This window comes from Mya arenaria, chromosome 9 (genome assembly GCF_026914265.1).
Source record: "Mya arenaria isolate MELC-2E11 chromosome 9, ASM2691426v1".
NCBI classification, from domain to species: Eukaryota; Metazoa; Mollusca; class Bivalvia; order Myida; family Myidae; genus Mya; species Mya arenaria.
In genome coordinates this window covers 53837958-53862789 of record NC_069130.1, presented here as the reverse complement: position 1 = coordinate 53862789, position 24832 = coordinate 53837958, and the positions used below count along the sequence as shown (strand labels likewise).

At 35.9% G+C, this 24832-nt stretch overlaps 1 protein-coding gene across 2 annotated transcripts; it reads left to right on the top strand.

Annotated features, from left to right (window-relative positions):
• The first annotated feature begins 260 nt into the window (after positions 1–260).
• On the top strand, positions 261–20482 carry LOC128202688 (uncharacterized). 2 transcript variants are annotated; one of them, XM_052903740.1, is made up of 12 exons: positions 261–1628; positions 2360–2434; positions 2744–2799; positions 7356–7521; positions 7949–9179; positions 10813–11080; positions 11891–12086; positions 12489–12581; positions 13112–13195; positions 14518–14619; positions 15692–15793; positions 16448–20482. In XM_052903740.1, exons 1-12 carry the CDS (start codon positions 452–454, stop codon positions 16729–16731), a joined length of 3834 nt encoding a protein of 1277 aa, XP_052759700.1. In that variant the 5' UTR covers positions 261–451; the 3' UTR covers positions 16732–20482. The 2 variants fall into 2 exon arrangements, with proteins under 2 accessions (XP_052759700.1, XP_052759701.1); XM_052903741.1 differs by lacking the exon at positions 13112–13195.
• The last annotated feature ends 4350 nt before the right edge of the window (positions 20483–24832 follow it).

Sequence of the window (24832 nt, the reverse complement as noted above, 5' to 3'; positions counted from 1 at the left end):
ATCTAGTCAGTATACATGTATACCAAACTACCATATTGGCATATAACCTGCTTTGCTTTTTGCTTTGACACTAAGAAATTGTACAAGAGGATTTGTCTTGCAAACATGATGGAAACTGGTTAAATTATGCAATGCTATGTTTTTCACACTAACTTTTTTTCACACTTACTTACCATACTCATTCAAAGTCTTTAATTTTATAGTGATTATTTCATGATATGCCAAAATGAGCCCTATGTTCTTGTATTCATGCTAATGTTTCACATGTTTCACTGACCAACAGTCACACTGTGTTTGAATAGAAATAGTTAAGAATAGTAGAACACTATGTTTGAATCATTACTTTGATGTACAATGTAAATGTTTTATATTTTGGAAAATAAATACAAGTTTACATGCAAAAATATAATGGGAGGATTGGACGGCTATAGGGGAGGTCAGGAGGCCGTTTATGTGTTTGACGATTTTGGTCAGTGAAAAACATGAATTGGTCAGTGAAAAGTCAGGGAAAAGTCAGGGAATTTTATTTCACCAAAGTGCTGGCAACCCTGAACTGACATGTACAGCCAGAGTTGAAAGTCCTTCCTTCCAAGATAACACACCTGATGCGTCTGACACAAACACCGTACATCAGACTTCCAGCACGGATGGTGACACACTTGAGACCAATGTGGAACAATCCTCTTCAGTTACAGCTGTTGAAAAGCAAGTAACATTTCCTGATATAGTTGAAAGTCCTTCCTTTCAAGATAACACACCTGATGCGTCTGACACAAACACCGTACATCAGATTTCCAGCACCGATGGTGACACACTTGAGACCAATGTTGAACAATCCTCTCCAGTTACAGCTGTTGAAGACCAACTGACATGTACAGCCAGAGTTGAAAGTCCTTCCTTCCAAGATAACACACCTGATGCGTCTGACACAAACACCGTACATCAGACTTCCAGCACTGAAGGGGACACACTTGAGACCAATGTGGAACAATCCTCTCCAGTTACAGCTGTTGAAGACCAACTGACATGTACAGCCAGAGTTGAAAGTCCTTCCTTCCAAGATAACACACCTGATGCGTCTGACACAAACACCGTACATCAGACTTCCAGCACCGATGGTGACACACTTGAGACCAATGTTGAACAATCCTCTCCAGTTACAGCTGATGAAGACCAACTGACATGTACAGCCAGAGTTGAAAGTCCTTCCTTCCAAGATAACACACCTGATGCGTCTGACACAAACACCGTACATCAGACTTCCAGCACGGATGGTGACACACTTGAGACCAATGTGGAACAATCCTCTCCAGTTACAGCTGTTGAAGACCAACTGACATGTACAGCCAGAGTTGAAAGTCCTTCCTTCCAAGATAACACACCTGATGCGTCTGACACAAACACCGTACATCAGACTTCCAGCACTGAAGGGGACACACTTGAGACCAATGTGGAACAATCCTCACCAGTTACAGCTGTTGAAGACCAAGTGACATTTCCTGATATAGTTGAAAGTCTGTTCTGGGAGGATAACGCAGATCCATGTACTGATGATCGAGTAGACAGTAGTTCTTGTGATGATGGCTTTGAAACTGACGACTTTCCCATGCTGCAGCAGTTGAAAGAAGGTAATAAGATAATTATTTTGGCAGTTTTTTTTTGATTTCTCAGAAGGCAGATAGAGATTGTTAGGGTGTAATTGGAAACCCCAGTGATTTATTGCATGAATTATTTTATACAAATACAATTGAAATTTGTATTCTAATCTGCACGATCAAAAGTATATTAAGTTTATTTGTGTGATATTACTTTGTTTTAATTTTTACTAAGGAATGGTTTCAATCACTTTTCATAAATTTTGTATAAGTCTGGTTTTCACAATATAGTTAGTTTACTATTACCTACGTAGATGTAGATCCAGTTTTATGAGATTTGTGTAATCTGAATGGCACCATTATGTAAGCCAATCACCAAGCTTGTTATCACTTTTGAGTCTGAATGTAAAAAAGGCCCTAGTTTTGTTCACCATGCAATCACAGTTTCACCAATTTTTGTTACTTAAAGTAACGGAAGTCCATCAGAAAATTAAAAAAATAAAAGCCTTAAAGAAAGTGATTAGGTTGTTATTGATAGTTTTGGTATGAAAAACAGTCCTGTTTCTATGACAATATATGTATATACTGTGAACTTTGTAAAACAAATTGCTTCAAAATCAAAGTATCGGAGTGTTTAAGATTTCATGCAACAAAAAGTGGTGGACTCTTATGGCATTGTCGACAAAATCAGGCATTTTATTTCATAATTGAAACAAGTTTTTGTCTCCATTCACTACTTTTATTTATATGATATTGTGTTTTAGACCAAGTCCTTGGTGAGGACCATACTGTGGTTGCTAAATCTGCTGCCAGTGTTTCTGTGCAAAGGAAAAGGAAAGGTACATACATTTGAGAAGTTTAAATAAATATGAATTTTGTTGAAGTCTCCACAATCATTACAGAATGTATAGCTGACAGTAGATTCTTTGGTGGCTCAGAGATGCAATTTATTTAGGGTATATTGACCTCAATATTTATGAATTTTGCTTGTTAACAAAGACCACCCAAAGTCCAGACCAAGACACCTTTTACATTTAGTTATTAGTTTATTTTAATAAAATCATAGTGTGGGGTATGTAAAAGGCAAAGTTATAAAAATAATAATATCTAATATAGTATAAGCAGTCCGTATCTACATGTATTTCCAGCCAGTGATTCGGGTGATGAATTGAGCAGTGTGAAAAAGAAGTATGCAAGGTTGAAGGTAATAACATTGTTTTCCTGCTGAGTTTGTAAATTCTGAAAAATATTTATGATCACTGCTTTTGAAGTCTAGAGATTGTTATACCCCCCAAAACAAAGTTTGGGGGGGGGTATACTGGAATCGGGTTGTCCGTCTGTCCGTCTGTCTGTCTGTCTGTCCGTCTGTCCGTCCGTTTTTTTTTGTCCGGGATTCATCTTTGTCGTTATTGAACAAATCTTTTTCAAACTTTCAAATATTAATGACCATGATGTAAACCTTTGCCTCCGTGGATTTGGTCAGAGTCGCATGATCCTGAGTGGAGTTGTGGCCCCTTAATGAGTTAAATTGGGCAAAATTAGCTTTGTCCAGGATTCTTCTTTGAAGCTATTGAGCAAATCTTTTTCAAACTTTCAAATATTAATGGCCATGATGTAAACCTTTGCCTCCATGAATTTGGTGGGAGTCACATGATCCTGAGTGGAGTTGTGGCCCCTTAATGAGTTAAATTGGGTAAAATTAGTTTTGTTCGTCCTACTCCTTCGTCATTTTTGAATGAATCTTTTTCAAACTTTTAGCCATGGTGAGAACATTTGCCCCTGTGATTGTGGTTGGAATCACATGATCATGTCTCCAATTATGGCCCCTGAATAAGTTAAAATAGGCAAAAATTATACAGCTTTGTCTAGCCTAATCCTTGGTTTCTAATGATACCATAACTAAGGCCAGGGCAAACAACCTAGACAGGGAAGGGTTGGGGGGTATTCGTTAGCCTTTGGCTTACAGTTCTAGTTAGGATTTCTTTTGATTAACAAATACTTTACAAATCTGATTAAAGTGATCAATGTGGTTCTGTGGCGGTATAAAGTCACCTTCTGTGACAGTTCTAGTTATAATCTTGTCATCTGCCCACAACCTGTCTTCCCATGTTCCCATATATATACATTTTTAAATATATATATATATATATATATACCATCTGCCCTGAATGCCATCTGTTCATATACTATTAAGTATTTGTCATCTGCCCACAACCGATCTTCCCATGTTCCTATATATGAGCCATTATCTGACAAAACCAGTATTGACGACAAAGTTTCGATATTTTTTCCTTCCTTATAATTCAGTAGGTTCCAGTTTGATTGGTACCAAATTAATTGTATATTCTGACAATTGTTATTGGATTCTAAGTCAAAAGCAACATGTATTACAAAGTAAAAAAGACTAATTCACATAGTCATCTAGATGTTGTTATTTGATGTAGGAGTACTTATTTTATGCTACTTTATTTTTTTATGGAAATATCAACAAACCATTATATTTAGTATTTGTTACTAAACAGATTGTTCTATACATTTTTTCCCACATAATCAACAACATGTTAAAGTATTCATAGAAATTGGTTTTCAACATGTTACTACTGATGTTATTTTGAATGTCATTGCGCGACTTAACAATTGATGTCATTAAGACTGGTTTTGCCAGAGAACACCCTCGATGTCATCTGTTCATATACTATTATATATTCGTCATCTGCCCACAACCTGTCTTCCCATGTTCCTATATATATATATATATATATATATATATATATATATATATATATATATATATATATATATATATATATGTTTATGTAGACGATGTACATTGTACAAGTCTCAATAAAAAAATGTCTGTCTGTCTGTCTGTATGTATGTATTTGTGTACCATCTGCCCTGAATGCCATCTGTTCATATAGTTGTATATATTTGTCGACTGCCCATAACCTGTCTTCCCATGTTCCTATATATATATAATGTGTACCATCTGCCCTGAATGCCATCTGTGTATATACTATGACATATTTATGCACAAAGTGTTCAAGGTGAGCTATTGTGATCGCCCTGTGTCCGTCGTAGTCCGTCGTCAACAATTTCACTGTTAACACTCTAGAGGTCACAATTTGGGCACAATCTTATGAAACTTGGTCAGAATGTAAACCTCAATAAAATTTTGGACGAGTTTGATATTGGGTCATCTGGGGTTGAAAACTAGGTCACCAGGTCAAATCAAAGAAAAAGCCTGTTAACACTATAGAGATCACATTTATGACTGTATCTTCAGGAAGCTTTGTCAGAATGTTAATATTTAAATTCTAGGTCAAGTTCAAATTTGGGTCATGTGTGGTCAAAAACTAGGTCACATTTATGACTGTATCTTCATGAAAGTTGAACAGAATGTTTATATTAATAATCTTTAAATCAAGTTTTAATCTGGGTCATGTGCACTCCAAAACTAGGTCACCAGGTCAAATCATAGGAAAAGCTTGTTAGCACTATAGAGGTCACATTTATGACTGTATGTTCATGAAACTTAGTCAGATTATATATATTGAATAGCTCTAGGCCAAGTTCGAAACTTGGTCATGTGCGGTCAAAAACTAGGTCATCATGTCAAATTGATGGAAAAGCTTGTTAACAATCTAGAGGTCACAATTATAAATGTTTCTTCTTGAAAGTTGGTCAGAATGTTTATATTAATAATCTCTAAGTCAAGTTTAAATCTGGGTCATGTGCAGTCAAAAAATAGGTCATTAGGTCAAATCATAGGAAAAGCTTGTTAGCACTCTACATGAAACTTAGTCAGAATGTTTATATTGATTAGCTCTAGGCCAAGTTTGAATCAGGTTCATGTGCGGTCAAAAACTAGGTCACCAGGTCAAATTTAAGGAAAAGCTTGTTAACACTCTAGAGGTCACATTTATAACTGTATCTTCATGAAAGATGGTCATTATGTTTTTTTAATAATCTCTAGGTCAAGTTTGAATCCGGGTCATGTGTGGTCAAAATCTAGGTCACTAGGTAAAATCTTAGGAAAAATATTTTCACTTCATAAATTCAACAATTTTTGTCAATTCTTTATGAAACTTGGTCAGAATATTTGTCTGCATAATATCTTGAAAGTTAATATGGGTCATCCCTGGTCAAAATGTAGGTCACAAGGTCAAATCTTAGGAGAAAGATTCCATGGCCATAAAAAAAAATTGTCAAACCTTTATGAAACTTGGTCAAAATATTTTTGTACATGTTGTCTTAAACATTTGTGAATATGGGTCACCTCAGTTTAAAAACTAGGTCACTAGGTCAAATCTTAGGATATATTTTCCCCGATGTCATAAAAAAAGTCTATGCTTACCAAACCTATCAATATCGGTCAACAACTAAATTCCATTGCTCCTTTATAAACAAACATCCCAATCATGAATTTAATATCTACCATATTTTTCTTCTTTTTTTTCCCCTGAAGGTGGGCATATTAAAATCGCACCGTCCGTCCATTCGTGTGTCCGGCTCAATAACTCGTGTCCGGGCTGTAACTTTCCCTTGTATGGACAGATTATAAAATAACTTGCCACATGTGTTAGGCATACCAAGACGACGTGCCGCGTGCAAAACCGGTGTCCCTACATCTTAGGTCAAGGTCACACTTAGTGTTTATTCACAATGGAATGCTGCATATAAGGACATGAGTATAGGTTGTCGTGTCTGGGCTGTAACTTTCCCTGTATGGACAGAATTTAAAATAACTTGCCCCATTGTGTACGACATATCAAGGCGACGTGTTGCGTGCAAGACCCGTGTCCCTACCTCTAAGGTCAAGGTCACACTTAGGTGTTTATTGACAAAGTAGTGCTGCATATAAGTACACAGAGTATTTGTTGTTGTGTCCGGGCTGTAACTTTTTCTTGTATGTACAGATTTTAAAATAACTTGCCACGTGTACGACATACCAAGGTGACGTGTTGCGTGCAAGACCCGTGTCCCTACCTCTAAGGTCAAGGTCACACTTAGGTGTTTATTGACAATGTAGTGCTGCATATAAGGACACAGAGTGTTGGTTGTTGTGTCCGGGCTGTAACTTTTTCTTGTATGGACAGATTTTAAAATAACTTGCCACATGTGTTCGACATACCAAGATGACTTGTCACGTGCAAGACCCATGTCCCTACCTCTAAGTTGAAAGATACACTTAGTTTTTATTCACAATGGAATGCTGAATATAAGGACATAAGAATGTAAGTTGTCAAGTATGGGTGGTATTTTTTTATGTTCAGAGGCAATTTAAAATAACTTGCCATATGTATTTGTTTGATCTTTAACTTTTTTTGTACTGACCTTGTTCATAGGTCAATGTCACAATAGGGGCATTCGTCACATACTGTGACAGCTCTTGTTTTATTTTAATTAACTTTAAAAATATTTGTGAACATAAAATCTTAGATGATAAAGTGTGTCATCTAGGGTCAAAAACTAGTCTCCTGGACAGATGTTATTGGAAAAGCTGATGTATTTATAAAATGTTCATTTTTCCTCACACAAATGGAATAGTTTCTGTTGATCGGGTTATTTGTATGAACGATATCTCCGATAAGTATAAATATGGGTCTTTTTAGTAAAAATACTAGGTCAATGGCCAAGGTCACCAGGAGCATAGTGTTTTACAAACACATCTTGTTTAATTCTATGAGAAAATAATAATGGTTCCTGCAATGTAGTTTTTGGTCCAATAACATTTGAACTGAAGTATTTGTGTTTCAGGAGAAATATGAAAAATTACTCGAAGCAAACAGGGAGCCAGCAGTGACATACACCAGCAAAGATGTACCAGCTGTGCCAGAACAGGTGCAGGTGACATGCAAGGAGTTGCCAGTGGAGCCACACTCAAGCAGTGAAGAGTCGGCCTATATGGAGGCAAAAATTAATGGTAGGTTATTAGTTGTTGTGTCAATGCATTATTGATAAGCAATGTAAAATTGTTCAGTATCATATTTATAAACCACAGAGTTTATGTTTCTTAGACAAAAGAGCTGCAATTGCTACGGATTGTTGGTTGTTTTCAAGCTCTGCTCACTTCTGCATATAAGATGTCTATTGTAAAGGTTGTCACACTGAGATGTGTTTGTAATTGGATAGCCAAAGACAATTCAGGATATACTTAGGTGGTTGATGTCAATCTTGTAGCAACATCACAAATGTGATAAGCAAGTTAATACACCCAGTACTGGTTTTGTACTGTATTAATGATAATTGATAAACAACATGAACTGAAAGAATGCTGAAATTCAAATTAAACTTATTCAGGAAGGAAAGAAAGTTTATAATTTGCATTTTGCCTGTTCATATATTTACAGAGGTGCAGAAGAAGCGGATATATGACAAACTGCTTGCTTGTTATTATTGTGGAAATGTGTACAAACACAGAATAACTGAGCACTTGCAGCTTGTTCACCCAAACGAAATGGATGTTGCTAAGGCAGTGGGTACGTCAGATGAAAAAAAAAGGGACAATATATTCCTCAGATTGAAAAACCTTGGAAATTTTAAATACAATCTTTCAGTATTAGAAAAAAAAGGTAATGATATCATTGTTGCAAGAAGACCGAATAAAGGTCCAATTGTTGCAAAAAATTACCTACCATGTGTTTCATGCTATGGCTTCTATCTTGGTAAAGATCTTTGGAGACATGAAAAGAATTGTCAACTTAAAGTAGGACAAGTTGGTAAGTCGGCATCTGTTCAGGCAGAATCAAGGGTGTTGCTAAGATCGTCAGTTTCTTCTGATCCAGGGACAGGTGATGGTTTGAAGTTGTTAGACAGATTAAATACAAGATCTGATAGCATAAAATGTGAGATTGTGAATGATACACTTGTTATTAAGTTTGGCACAGTTTTGCTTGAAAAGCTTGGTGACAGAAGAAAGAACGATATTTCTCAGCGAATTCGTCAGCTCACTCGCTTAAAGATGCAGATCAATACAACTAAGAATGATAAGACCGAACAATTATTTGATTTGATTTCTGGAAATGGATTTGATACTGTGGTGGAAGGGGTGCGGAACTTGTGTGGGACATATGAAAACGAGGAAAAAGTAGTGAGAATGAAGAAACCTGGACTTGCATTAAGATTGGGACACAACCTGATTAAAGCTGCAGAAATCAAATGTGGTATGGCCTTGAGAATGGATGATGAAGCAAGCTGTAATCAAGCAGAGACATTTTGCAAGCTTTACAGACGAGAGTGGAATGATAAGATATCAAGTGTTGCCTTAAGTACCCTGAAAACAAACAAGTTTAACAAGGGCCAAGTGATACCATTGACAGATGACCTTGTGAAATTGAAAAATCATTTGTCATCAAGAATGTCTGCACTTGCAGAAAAGCTACAAAGTTCACCTGCATATAAAGTTTGGCGTGAATTGGCAGAGGTCACTATGGTCAAAATCCTGTTACTGAACAAGCGCCGAGGTGCTGAAGCATCCAAGTTACTGATTAGTGCATATCAGAGTCGGCCTAACTGGGAAGAGACTACAAACAAAGAGATACTTGGCAGTCTTTCTCCGCTGGAAAAGAAGATGTTCTCTAGGTAATCAGTTGTTTATCTTCACTGTGTTTATGGTTTCAATCCAAGGGCGACCAACACAGACTTTGAGGTAAGTTGACCAAAGGCATGTACTAAAGTCAGTTGCCTTCCACCTCTGATGCATGTGGAAAAGCAATTTATATGGTACCCATGTAGATCCTTGAGAGACTTGACTTCCTTTGAAATGGCGTAAAAAGTGACGGCATTAAACCACATACAAACAAACAAACCATATTTACCATATGACTTAATTTTCACCAAAATATATATTTTTTAGACAAACACCAACATTTGTAAACAAAGGCACTATTTAGTACAACATATGCCATGATCAGTGGAAGAGTTAATATATATATATATATATATATATATATATATATATATATATATATATATATATATATATATATATATATATATATATACTATATGCACATTGTGGGATGTTTTATTTTTTTGTGTTGTGGGCAAACATATGACAGGAAGTGGGAGAAAAAAATGGATGCTTTAACTATAATTGGTGTTTGTTTTTTAATACTTAGCTTTATTACATTATTGGGCATTCTATTTTTTCAATGGAAGTTACTAAAAATAGCACAGTGGTGGAGCTATTTAAATAACTAGAGACTTTTAAAAAGGACTTAAAATGGATTACCTTTTGGTTATAGTTTGTATTTGTGTGGTTATACTTTGCCTTGCACTTTTAACGATGGCCCTTTTGGGTGTATTTTTATAAAAGACACATTCATTTAAACAGATTTGTGGTGTTATTGCCATGTAGATACAAGTGATATTTCTAGAAACTTTCAAGATGTATAAAGATGTTAGAAAGGAAGGACCTCTTAGTGCAGTGTGTTTGCTGTAATTGTGTAGAAGACCTCTCATCAGGTTGGTTGGTTGATTTGGTTTGTATTACTGAAATGTTAGTACTTCACTCGGGATAAATTAATGCACTTGGTTGACAGGCCTTGCTTTACAAGATATGATTGTTTGAAGTAACATTTTTTTAATCATCGGTTGGACTGTCCGGTGTATGAAACAATCATGTTTCATGTATAATTAATTGACTATCATTCAATGAAATTCATAGGGGCAAAAGGATTTGAGGCTGGAGTCTGGTTTTCCAAATTTTCACAAGGTGGGGAGAGGAATTTTTCTGACGCGAACAAATGTTGATCTAAAAGTCATGAATTCTGAACATGTGAAAATAATTTGCCAAGGCCTGCAAAAAAAATACATTTGGTTCGGGTAACCTGACAATACCTACATAAAAGGCGCCGACCCTACCGTTTTAATTGTCAATTTGAAAAAAAAAAATAAAAAATAATAAAAAATACATATATTTTATAATTGCTTTTCAATATGTAGTTTAAAACCTTAAATGCTTATACAGAAGATAACACCATTCTCCAATGATGAAAATTACATTCTTATATAAAGCCTTATAAAAAAAAAAAAAGCCTACCTACGCTACCTATTTTTTAAAAGGATGTTACCCTAACCAAACAATTAAATTTTTTAGGCCCAATCATAAGAGCATATGATCAAATGCATTAAAACAAACAAAAAGAAAAAAATCTATTTGGCTATCATTGGTGGTTCTTAATAGCATGGTCTTTTGATTTCTGTATTTCAGGATGGATATGGTCCATACCCAAGGAAAGCAAGACAAAAAGGTGGCGACTCTTCTGAACCGAGACATGGTAGACGCCATTAATCTACTCATAGCCACCAGAGCAGCTTGTGGCATTCTAGATACAAACAAGTATGTGTTTGCCAACCAATTAGATGGACACCTAAGTACCTGGACAAGTCTGCGTGACCAGGCAGTACAGGCCCAGTGCAGTAAACCAGAGTTGATAAACTGCAACTCTTTGAGGAAGAACATCGCAACAGTATGTCAGGTGTGTTCCTTGTATATCTTTACTCAGTCCCTTAATGTGTCACATATCAATCTTGAAACATCTTCTCCTCTGGAACAGCATGGCTCAGAGCTCTGATAATTTCATGTAGACCCATGTAATCAGAGTTATACACAAATGGTCCAACCCCAGGAATCATGTTTCCTATGGAAATATATAGGAAAACCTTTTAAATCTGCTTTAAAACTGTGGGGCACAGAGATTTGATAGTTGATATGGAGACTCAGCTAATGGACATTTACCATGATTGCTCAGAATTTGCTACGCTCCTGGGGATCAAAAATGGCCACACCACAGTGACTTATGTCTATTGAAATGTATAGGAAAATCTTACTGAAACTGCACAGCCCATAGCTCTGATAATTAGTATGTAGACTAACGCCACTGGGGTTAAAAATGGCCCTATACAGAGGGTCATTTTTTTCTAGTGGAAATGTACAAAGAAAACAATATGACAGTCTTCTTAAAACTATGAAACTGTACAGTCCAAAGCTCTGATATTTTGCATGTAGGATTATGTAATATACCTGTACAAAGATTGTTTAAACATTGCCCGTTTGGGTTAAAAACCGCCCTGCCTTTTAGGGTCACAAGTTTCATATTGGCAAATATAGGGAAAAAACTAACAATTATTCTTTTCTGAACTACATGGCCCCAAACTTCAATATTTGATGCTTGTGAAACTATACTTCCTATAGAAATGCATGTAGGAAATTAATTATTAAAATACATAGGGCCGGTAAAGTATTAGGCCCCTTGTTCTTATAAACAGCTCATACTTATTTCTTTCAGCTGATGGATCTCAATGATGGCGAGGTCCAATGGGTGTCCAGCCATTTGGGGCACACAGTCAAAACACATAAAGATTTTTACAGGCTGCAAGAAGCAGCTATAGAAATCGGAAAGGTTTCAAAGCTGCTGATAGCAGCAGAAAGTGGGAAACTTTCAAAATATAAAGGGAAATCTCTTGCAGCCTTACAATTTGATGGTATGAAAATTTAAATAAATTAGACAATATTGTAAATTCAACCCAGTGTGTAAGCTGAACTGCTGTTTAACAACTGCTGTGTTTTGTTTGCTGTCCATAAAATGGCATAACACTGTATTATTGGCAAATTACATGGTTTCGAAAATGATTAAATATAGTCTTTTTATCTTGATTATGAACCATTAAACAATTCACTTATGTCTGTAAATTTTTCACAAAGTTATAGTGAAAGTTATCAAGTTGCTGCTATCATCAGATCAGGTAGAGATGGCCATTGATCATCGGGCGGCAGGAGCATACAGATTTGCCCTTTTGTGGCATATGTTATGATAAAAAGGTAGATGTCTCAGGATGAGCAAATTATTTTACAAAGAGCTAAATTATTGTACTCTTATAATTCAGATGATGATGAATCCGATAATGATGAGGATGATGATGATGAGGAGGCAACAAAAGACGATTCAATAGACGATGCTCTGGCCGGAGACATCAATGGTAATTAAGTGTATATGTTCACAGTTTGTCTTGTCCTGTCACAACGAAGACAGCATCATATTTCTTTAGAAACAGTATGAAAATTGATAAAACTATTCATTTTTCTTAATGTCAGATTTTACATGCAGTACAGTAAATCTAACTCACATCAAAAAGCTTATTTTTACAAAAAAATGTAGGGATACATGAAGAAGTTAATATTCAACATTGTTCTGTCAATTTAATTTCATAAAATTTAAATATGAAGTTTTGATTACAAATTTTCAAGATCTGTTCTGGGGTTTGCACAAAAATGCAGTTTTAACTATACTTCTGGTGATCTTTGTATAAAATAAGTGATAGCATGATCTGCTGTATGCTTTTCTGATTCCAAGTATGTATTTGGTAATGAAAAAATATAATGAGCCAATTTTCTGTACATTTACTGGAATGTGTGACATAAAAGTCATTCTACATGTACATATTTACTATAGAGTGTATTGAGTTGATTCAATCATGTGTAGTATTGGTTAAATGTTCTTTTTTATTAGATATGCCATTAGCTGATGGATCTGACAGAAAGGACGAAGTGGGGGATGATTCACTCAACCAAGAAATAGTTCAAGAAGAAAATGGTACATTTCAATAACCTTTAATACATTCCTATACTTAAAAGTTATTATGCCCCCCTTTGAAGAAGGGATGCATTGCTTTGCAAATGTCGGTTGATCAGTTGGTCTTTTTGTTGATGGACCAAATGTTGTCCACTCAATAACTAGGTTTGACCTACATTCATTAAACTTGCAGTGGTATATATTTTTCAGTTCAATCTTCACCAATCTTAGTGAAAACCTTTGTGGGTATATTATCTGATAATCAGCAAAATCACTTACGTCTTCCCAGGATTATGGCCCTTGATTTATCCAAATTTGGCCAATTTTGCTCTCTTAACTCCCTTATTTTTAGTCCCAATCATCACCAAACGTGTAGAAAATGTTTGTTAGCATAATATCTTAATCAAGTTGGATAACCAGGGAAATCTCTACAGGCACTCCAGGATAAAAGCCCTTAAATTGTACACATTTGTCCAAACTAGCCTTGTCTGGTCACTGGCTCAAATATTTTCAGTCTGATCTTCACCAGACTTAGTTAAAATGATTGTGGGATTATGTCTTGGTCAAGAGAGAACAAGCAAACTGCTGCAGGCACTCCTTAATGATGGTCCTTAAAATTTTCCAAGTTAGTTTGTCTACCCTCCAACTTACATTTCAGTCTGATATTCTCCATATAAAATATTTGTAGGCATATAATCTCAGTCAAGTTTAATAGCTAGGGAAATAGCTATAGGCACTCCTGGATTATAGCCCTTGAACTGTTTAGCCAATTAAGCCTTTTATTCTCTCTAACGCATTTTTAGTTGGAACTTCACTAAACTTGATAAAAATGTTTGTATACAAAATATCTCGGCGTATGAGACAGGCTGGAAATAGTGTTGGGGCATACATTTTACGTACATCTCATGTTGTTGTTCATGTTTCTGTCTTGCGCATATTGAGCACAGCAGAGTTTGACCGAACCTTCTGGTAGCGGAAGACCCTTGATGCCCCTCTGAGTGAGCATGTCTGATACTTTTGCAAGCAACTATGTCCAACCAGTGATGTTAGAAAGTCTGAACAGATCTGTTAGAGCTAGAACTTGGGCTATGTTGTGAAGCACTAATTATTATAAATTTGAGATCTTTTTCATGCATCATTATAACAACACACCATTTGCAGTTGTCACTTGGAACTTTGAAATCAATGTCTGGAGTACACTTTTGTGGCTTTAGTAGCTAACTTTTGCAACCTTTTATTTTTAACCTTTTTAAGAAGGTAAAGCTTTTTTTTGTATATTACATAAACTATAGTGCATGTTTCAAACAATAATATGATCAGAAAGTGTTATATGTATTTTATAGCCATTGACTCATCAAATGACGAACCACCAGAAAAACCTCCTTACCAAAGACCCCAGAGAAAACGGCGTGTGAAGGCTGCTAGGAAGGAAATTTGCTCAAGAGGTAATAATAATTACCTTTCACAAGCTCTGTGCATTCCATCCTTGCATCTTTTGTTTTGGATACACACTTTGTCTGGAGCATAGCACTTAAACATTTGAAGGGATTTTGTTTAAGTTTCAGATAGTGATAGAGGAAACTGAGAGAAAGTGCAATGTATAATGCTCATTAGTTTGCCTTGCTTATCTTTGAATTATAAGCCTTACTGAACTCACTCTATGTAAAAATAACTCTAAATACTGTGAGTGTTACTTTTTGAAACTTCGCACTTTGGCATAAGATTTTGAGAGACCAGTAATTTTACAATGCTTATCTCTTAAATTACTTCATTAAATGTCTTGTCCAGAGCATAAAAGTAAATAGAGAACAACAAAAGGGATTTTCTGTACCCTTTACACATTTGACAGAAAATTGCCAGGAAGTACAGTGTATAAGAACCATTCTGAAGTACAGTGTACAAGAATCATTCTTACCTTCTCATATTTTGTTTTCAAGTCAAATGATTTTTTACTATCATCTCACATGGTTGTACTGCACAAGCCTCCAAGGCATACATTGGAGTGCATGCATTGGTTTTGTAAATAAAATGTATTTAACATTCTTACGGTTTGAATGTCAGAATGCTATAATACTTTCTTTTTTTATTTGTAATTACTTGTTAAAATGTGTAAGTAGGCTGATTGTTCTAATTAAATTGGGGTGGAAAGTTTTTTTTAAAAATATCTAAGGGCTATTACAGTAAAACATATAACCCACGAGGGAGGCAATTATTTAAATGGTATATGGGTGGGTGTCTTTTTGCCAATGTGGACCCCGAAAGGGTAAATTTGCATTTGTAGGGGGTGGTATATTTTAAAAGTGCCTTCCCTCGTGGATTATTTGTTTAAATGGAATAGCCCTGATATATGTATTGCAGTATTGGTATATCCTGTAAAAGTAAGTGAGTATTTTTGTTAAGCTACTGTAAATATAGGAAGATTCCTTCAGTATTCCTACATTTTTTCATTATTTATCTATATGTATGTAAACATTCATAATATTTATTAACAAAAAGTGTTGTATTTCTTTTATCTAGCCAGAGAATCATCAGTTGAAGAATTACCAGTTGCACGGCTTTGTCAAAAACGCCAAAGAATACACCATGTAATGCCTGCCCAGAAGGAATCTTCATCAAGGGGTAACAGTTATTAATTTGTATATGCCCGTCTATGAACAGGATTCATTATGGTGTGATTCATATCCTATTTTCTGCCCTGTATATTCATTACCTTTGAGTAATTATGTCTCCCTCCACATAATAGGTAGGGAGCCATTTTCATGTTGTGCTGGCTGTCTGTCTCTCAGGATGGATGTCAACAAATTGTTTTCAAGCTTCTTCTCCTAAACTGCTGGTCATACTCCAGTGAAACTTGAAATTATTGATGATTACTTTAAAAGCCTCCATATGCTTATTGTCAGCATTTTCCATTTTGATGAATTTTTAGAGGACCTTAATGTGTTGTGAACTTGCCAATAACCTTCTTTAAATCAAGCTTGAGCATATGCATATTTCTCATGATTTTCTTTTTAATGCTAGAGTCTTGACACATGGAAAGAATACATTAAGACAAAGTGTTGTGTACAATACCAATCACTTTACTTGCTTTACTTTGGAATTATATCCCTTTACTTAAAATACTTTGTCTGAAACTACATAGCCAGGGTCTTTGATATTTGAAGTATCACCTAATACATTACATAGACGTATATAAGTAAACCCTTTGAAAAAGAGGTCAAGTTTGTCAGAAAATTCCTTTTTTAGTGTTAATGATATGTTTCTGTTTATATGTAGATAGCCATGCAGACATGGATAGTGATGACTCTCTTCACGATCCCACATACACTCTCGAAAAAGGATCTGAGGAATCAAGTGGAGAAGAATTAAAAATGCGAAAAAGGAGATGGTCAGAGGAAGAAAACATCATTTTCAAACAGTGTTTTAAAAATTGCCTTGATGATAAAATTATGCCAACTAGTGTTCAACTAAAAGTGGCTGCAAAACGGCTGCCAGAAAGAGGAATTGCGCAGATAAGAACTAGAGTTCACAATGTAATAAAAGGAAAACAAGTAATGTAAACACTTCTATGAAAAAGCTTTTGTTATCCCCCTGCCAACTGGTTGGGTAATGGTCTCTGTCCGTCCTTCATGATGCTGACCTAAAAACTTTATGGACTGAAAGATCACAGAAATGAGGAGTTCAGAGAATAGGGTTCTTCACATTAGCTGTCATTGTATTTTTGTCATTGCCTTGCATGTGTTGCCCTTGTTTTTTTGTTGTTGTTTTTAAGTTCATCACATAATTAATTTTTATTTTCAGACTGAACTATTAAACATTTATGTTTTACGGGGTTAGGCAGGGGATAATGGCAATGTTACTTGGATCTTGTTAACGCTCAAAATGTTAGAGAATCCTGTGTTGTAGCCCTTCCAAACATGTTTGACTCTTTTTTTTGAAAGGTTTAAGGGTCATTGTATGTTATGGTCTCAGTCATTTGTCTGTCTGCACCAACAATATCATACTTTTGTGGCTCTGTGCAGGCCTGTACCTCAAAGATCAAGATCAAACCTTATGGTTCTTTGTCCGGGACATATTAAACACCCTGAAGGATCTGAAATAAATTTGGGCATATATTTCCCCAATTTGTGGAGCTCTTGTTAGGATTATTACTTTGCCGAAAAAAAAATGACATTTTTATGCTCCCTGCATATAAATCTGTACAGTTGTAGACTTTTTTGAGGTTGTGTCATGTTTAAGCCTTGGTTCAAAGTCGAGGTCACAGTTTATGATCAAAGGCTACCAATATTGCTGATTTTGAATATATGCTTGTTTCTCTTAAATTTTCTGTTGAATATGTTGTCATTGACTAACAGATTGGACATTGTTTATTTTGTTGCTCATTTTCTAAGGGAGAAAGAGACTTTGGAGGGTTTTTATTGACTATGGTCTATAGACTGGTAGTTCCTGTCCATTAGTTTGTTTTTTCTTGCCCCCTTATGTAGCTTATAGTATTCAAACTGTCCCTCGGTCCATTCTTGTCCGATGAACGTCTTGGTGCATGGACCAACTTTTAATTAATTTTGGACAATTTTCTTTTCCCCTAAAACATTAAACAACTTTTGCTTGTCCAATCATTTAATTTGTCATGCATGGAGGAATGTTAAAGTAACTTGGTGCAATGATCATTATAGCCTAAATGTATACACATATATCTACCAGGTCTCTCAGTTCTAGGTCAACATCATAATTTTACCCTTCTTTTTTGTCTTTGTTATGCATGGACGGATTTTAAAATAACCTCGTCAAAATGTTCATTCTCACACAAAAATGTGTAGCAAATATAAGCCAATGTTTCCAAGTTCAATGTCACGCTTGTTTTAAAAAATGGAAGCTGTTTTGTTACCTAATTTTTAATTAGAAATATTTGGTTGTAAAATATTAAATTTCAGAATAAAAATTGCATAAACATTTGAGGTTTACAAATTTTATTATTCTATCTTGTTACATGACTATTAATTGTTAAATCTGTATATGACCAAATGTTTATACAGAGGGCAGTATTTTAAACATTAAACAACAAGAATGGAATATTTTCAGCTAAAATTATTGAAAAGTATCTCTGCATTGAAATGATGACTTTGATACAGTTTTTTCTTCTAAGTTATTTGAAATACTGCAGATATCACATTAAACTCTATATATTTCCCATCTGCCCTAAATGCTATATTTTCATATATTATTATTATTATATATGTACTTGTCATCTGCCCACAACCTGTCTTCTTAAGTTCCCATATATTAAGCATCTGCTCTTAATGCAATATTTTTTATTTTATTTTAAAGATGGGAAGATTCCTGACTTTTATTAGTGTTTTGAGTATTTGTTTGAAATGTTGTGTGTTAAAAAATATGTTTTGATATTGTTATTTAACAGCAAACCTTTTAGTACATATATATGTAATATATCATATATATTTCTTTGTTTAAAACAAACAAAACCTGGATTTGTTGATGTTTTCTTTAAAAAAAGGAACTGCTCCTAATTAGAATGCTCTTTAAAAAAGTACATAATGGTTTGTTCGTTCAAATGTTTATTATTTTACAACATACAACTTCTATTTAAAGAACACTGGATATATCATATGTTGATATGTGACACATTTTCAAATTTCCCCTTGTATTGGGCTGAATTGTTTTGGTCTTTCTAAGGTTTGTTTTTCATTCCTATTAAAAAGCATATTTTTCTTGGTAGCAAGTCCGGCAGTTTAAAAACCAACAACACCATTTGTTTAAATAGTAGTGTTTTTTCTTCTACACATTTTGCAGGTTTTTTAGCTCGACTATTCGAAGAATAAGGAGAGCTATCCTAGTCACCCGAGCGTCGACGTCGGCATAACCACTTATGTTAAAGATTTTGTATGAGTCAAATATTGACATATGGCTTTGAAACTTCGCACACTTCTTCATCATCATGCCCCCAACCTGTACACAGGAGGAGGTAACTCTATTAAGCATTTTGACAAAATTATGCCCCTTTTTTTACTGAGAACTTACGTTCAAGTTTGCGTACCACCTCAAATATTTTCAAAGTCATTTGACATCTGGCTTTGAAACTTTGCACACTTGGTCACAATCATGCCCCCAACCTGTACACAGGAGGAGGAGGTAACTCTATCAAGCATTTTGACAAAATTATGCCCCTTTTCAACTTAGAATTTATGTTAAAGTTTGTGTACCACCTCAAATATTTTCAAAGTCCATTGACATCTGGCTTTGAAACTTTGCACACTTGTTCACCATCATGCCCCCAACCTGTACACAGGAGGAGATAACTCTATCAAGCATTTTGACAAAATTATGCCCCTTTTTCAACTTACAATTTATGTTAAAGTTTGTGTACCACCTCAAATATTTTCAAAGTCCATTGACATCTGGCTTTGAAACTTTGCACACTTGTTCACCATCATGCCCCCAACCTGTACACAGGAGGAGATAACTCTATCAAGTATTTTGACAAAATCATGCCCCTTCTACTTACAATTTATGTTAAAGTTTGGGTACCACCTCAAATATTTTCAAAGTCCATTGACATCTGGCTTGGAATCTTTGCACGCTTGTTCACCATCATGCCCCCAACCTGTACACAGGAGGAGGAAAATCTATCAAGCATTTTGACAAAATTATGCCCCTTTTTCGACTTAAAATTTACATTAAAGTTTGCGTACCACCTCAAATATTTTCCATTCAAATTATGTAAATATCTCAGCACATCATGTATTGCATTGAAATCTAATCTAACAGTGATCCATGCATGTTTTGCCAAAACTTTTCAATCCATACACCAAAAAGCGGCGGAATAGTTGAGTTGCACTGTCTCTGTGACAGCTCTTGTTATATTTGTGAGAATATAAGCTATCACTAATATCAACAATAATTATATTAATATTGCTCAAGCGCTTCAATTTGCTATAATTCAATTCAAGTTTATGTATTTGTAACAACTTAAATGTGAAAATGAATGTGTTCACATGATTTTGGGCAATTGGTGTTACAACTTATTTTCTAATCAGACTTGCAATTTACACATTGTGTTTAGAAAAGAGAAATACTTTTATTCCTTTGATATTGGTGAACATTTAATAACGATAATTAAAATCAACATAATACTAAGGTCATGTGATTTACAACATATTAGCAATGACCGGTATATAGAAACTCTCAGCTTACTGTATCAACATCAGGCTTGATCCCATTGTAAATTTTATGTAAGAATGTATATTCTGTTTGTTTGGTATCTGCTACTCGGTGAAATAAATTGTTTATTCATAATACACTTGTCTGTTATTATTTTGGTGTCAGTCAAGGCGCTGACACTATATTGTTTTCACTCCTGTCAGCTGGGCGGATTGCAATGAAACTTGGTGCGCTGGTCGTTGAGTCCTAATTGAAGACAGTTTTTAACCAGGGTTTCACATACCTTTCATGGGATTGAGTTTGGGGTCCCTAGGGTCAAGGTCACTGTTACTATGAAATAGAAAAATGGTTGAAACTAAGTAACTTTAGTTAGGGTTGATATATCTTGACCAAACTTGGTCTATAGGAAGATTTTACGGATACCTTTCATGGGATTGCGTTTTGGGTCCCGAGGGTCAAGGTCACTGTTACTAAAAAAAACGGTTGAAACTGGATAACTTTAGTTAGGGTTGATATATTTTGACCAAACTTGGTCTATATGAAGAGTTTATGGATACCTTTCATGAGATTTCGTTTTGGGCTTAGGGTCAAGGTCACTGTTACTAAAAATAAAAAAATAAAACGGTTGAAACTGAAAAACTTTGGTTAGGGTCCACATATCTTGACCAAACTTGGTATTAAGGAAGGGTTTATGGATTCCTTTCATGGGATTGCGTTCGAGGTCCCTATGGTCAAGGTCACTGTTACTAAAAATAGAAAAACGGACACAGGCTGAAGTTTTTCTTTCAATCAACGAAAACTCGTTTCGTTGCATTGCGGCGTTTGTTTTTAATTTATTGATAACTTCAGTTTTGCAAGAGTAAAAAAGATAACAAAGATGATTTTAAAGGCATTAATTCACGATGCGACTAGTTTTCTCCAACAGTTTTGGGACTTAGTTATTTTTTTACTACTTAACCTATAGGAAATGTTTTAATATACAGCCTATAGGATAATCGAAGTACTGGAAGGCGTGAGCTATGAATATTATGTGGGATTCACACACCTGACACCATCTTTGATCGCGTTACGAAAGAGCTCTAGTTATTACCTGTATTCAATGTTTGGTACACTTTTGTACCTGATTGTGTGACCATTGAATCCTACAAATTGTTTTTGCATGTGTTGGGATTGAACTTGTTATTCCAATCTGGTTGGTCGTCAAAAGACTGCCCGATCTTTGAACTATTCGTAAGTGTACTTGATAAGGACTGTTAAACGCAGACAAAAATGTTTCCAAAACAAACCTAAGTGATTTTGTCTACTCTTTCATACTGGTGTTTGATATACCAGAAACAGTGTTTACAATCCATCGTCATCAACACCATTCATTGTTGGCTCATTTTTTCAAGATCATATGGTACAATGTAGACCTAATCGTCGCTTACGGACAGATTCCAAGAGGATATTCTTCAGCAGAGGAGAAGAGGCAGTCCGATCAGCATAGTGGGAAGTATGTCTGACTAACAGTCTGGTGATCGTGTTCTTGGGTCACATCATGGACGGATTGGACTTCGGCGCTTGTTTTCTTCCACTTTTGCAACTTGAAAACATCGACCAGCTACTACCATCGAAAACGGCGGCGCTTATCATCATTTTAAAGAAATAGCAGCAACAATTCGTTCTCTTAATAAAAAAAATGTCAAACACGGAATGTAGAAGACACTACAGTGGAGCTGGTGGAAGAAGAAGAATATGCCATGGACAAAAGGACCTGGACCTAAAGCTCGGATCACTGCAAAAGGCGAACCCAGAAGAGACGTGAATACCTACAGTTCCAACCAGACCGACCTCAACACACCCTAACATTACCAGGTTCGGATGACACGAATACTGCAAGTAAAAAAATAAATTTTCTATTCAAACCACAACCTCCCGAAACTAATCCTACCTACATTTAATGAAGATTTAACCCAGAGGCAAACTTTCTGGGACTCGTATGAGACATGAACACATTGCAATTCATCTATACCCGGTGTTTGGTAGTTTACTTACTTACGCTGGTAACTTCATGGTTCCGCCGCATCAGCTCTACCTTGATTTCCACTGACAAATGCCAACTATGCTGGCGCTATCGAGTTCATGAAACAGAGATATGGCCAATCGCACAAGGCTATCGACATATATATGCAATCTATCATTGATTTACCAGCCCCTGACAATTGTGTCTCAAGCATACGCAATTTCCACGACAAAATGGAGACGCACATACGGGGACTGCAGTTGCTTGGTAAGTGTCAGGACACATACGACGATATGCTAGCGCCTCTAATTTTCAGGAAATTGCCGCCCGGCAACCCAAGAAGTCTCACACGAGAGCAGGGGAATTCGCAATGGGAGTTACAGAAGCTGCGCCACGCCATCTACCGGTAAATTGAAATTACCGAAGCGGGACAGACACACAACGAAAGAAAACCTTTCATCCTGACTGCAGTGTTTCACACAACGAAACGTAATGGAAGTGAATCAGACGGTAACCGGAAAGTCGGAAACAACGAAAGGAAGAAATGCATTTTCAGCGATTTTCCTCACGACAATGAGTGCAAAACCATCACGTCGGTAATCGAACGTAAATTCATTGTGAAATCTAAGGGTCCATGTTTTAACTGTCTGAGCAATCGTCACATTCAGTCAGCTGTCAGTCTCGATAGAGATGTCGCCAGTGCAATGGAAAACACCATACAAGCATCTGTGAGAAGACCGCTACAGCGACATCTACAGGAACGGTTACTTAAAACGACCAGTCCCCATATGTTAGTGCAAACAATTAAACGTCTACCTTGCATTCCTCGTCGAATCAGCCCAAGTCCGACGTTTTGCTGAAAACAGCAGTAATGAAAGTGAGTTAGGAATCGTTTGTGATCGATGCCAACATATAGATGGGTGAAGGTGACCAACGTTCGTTCATTACGTCTGAAATGGCATGCAAGCAACAATTCAAGACTGAAGGAGTTGACGTCATTCATACTTCGACGTTTGGTAATCCTGTCCATCGCCAGAACATCTTCAAACCGCAACGGTTCCCGTCAATGCTTCTTAAGCGAAAGATTACCTATCCGGGTCTTGATTGTTCCAGTTATCGCAAAACCTATTGACAATAGATGAAGACAGGCCGTGAAATAATTGTAGTACCTACAAGGCTTACAATTGGCACAACCTGTAACGATGTATGCTTCATTTGAAATATATGGACAGGCTACACAAATCAACATGATTTCCTTACCTGTTGCCACAAAAACAACAACATTTTACTAAACTGATTGTGTTGAATGGTCATCGTCAGTAGCTCAATGCCGTCTCGCACATACCGTTACGCGTTTACGCCTTAAAAACCGGATTTCAAGCATACGTCATTACGTAAAGAGTGTTCTCCGTTCATGCGTAGTTTGTCGTCGAAATACCGGTAAACCATACAGCGCAGCAGAAGAGCCACCACTTTCACCGTCCATTACAGTCAGAGATGACTCATCTTTCACTGTATCAGGCCCAAACTCAACGTGCTATGATAGGGGAAGTGACATTTAAAAGTGATGCATTGAAATGTTATTTAAACATACTTAGACCTCAAGTGTAGGTTACAAATAATTTGTTATCTTCGGTGGCCCGTAGTATGTCACGAACTGGGCGCCAATACGATCGCTTTGTTTGGCGTCCGTGGCGTCGTTGGCATCACCTCCGTAATTATTATATATAATATGTCAGATTATGAAAAAGATGCAAACACGACAACGCGATCATCCCCGCAATATATATTCAATATATCGTTTTCAATACAAGTTACAAGTTTCTATTGGCAAATCGGCATCTTGCCTTTGGCCATTTACACCACAGGCATCTGGATCATTGTTTGTCACTTAAATGTTGTTGAAAACCATTTGGGGTATATACAATGAGATAAACAACACATCTGAAGATATTTAGTCTCTTTGATATACAAAAAAGAAAGTTTTGAATTTGCTGTACTCTTTCCGACTAAAGAAAAACACGAGAATTGGACATTGAATCATGCTTGTTTGTCTAAAGACAATATAGTTTTACCAACATATCGCACACCATTTTAAAGGTAATTGACTCTTCTTTCCATATCATTTATCTAAAAATGGATTGTTTATATGTTGGTTGAGAAATTTGCATAAAACTGGACTCAACCGTGAACTCGGGTAAGTTTGAGTTACATACCTTGTTTCTTTTTTGTATATCAAAGAGACTAAATATCTTCAGATGTGTTGTTTATCTCATTGTATGTACCCAAAATGGTTTTAAACAACATTTAAGTGACAAACAATGATCCAGATGCCTGTGATTTACACATTGCATAAATATCGATATGGCCAAGACACAAACGTACATGAACAAATATTACAAATATGATATAATATGAAGATGGTTTGCTTTTTAGGGAGAAATACATGCATAGAGATGGTGTGTGTCCAAATAAAATTTGGC

Bases quoted from the DNA above. Each gene is read 5' to 3' on its own strand.
- LOC128202688 (XM_052903740.1), top strand. From the start codon at position 452: ATGTGTTTGACGATTTTGGTCAGTGAAAAACATGAATTGGTCAGTGAA. The intron at 2,435-2,743 runs GTACATACATTT...ATGTATTTCCAG, and splicing joins TGTGCAAAGGAAAAGGAAAG to CCAGTGATTCGGGTGATGAA. The intron at 2,800-7,355 runs GTAATAACATTG...TTTGTGTTTCAG, and splicing joins AGAAGTATGCAAGGTTGAAG to GAGAAATATGAAAAATTACT.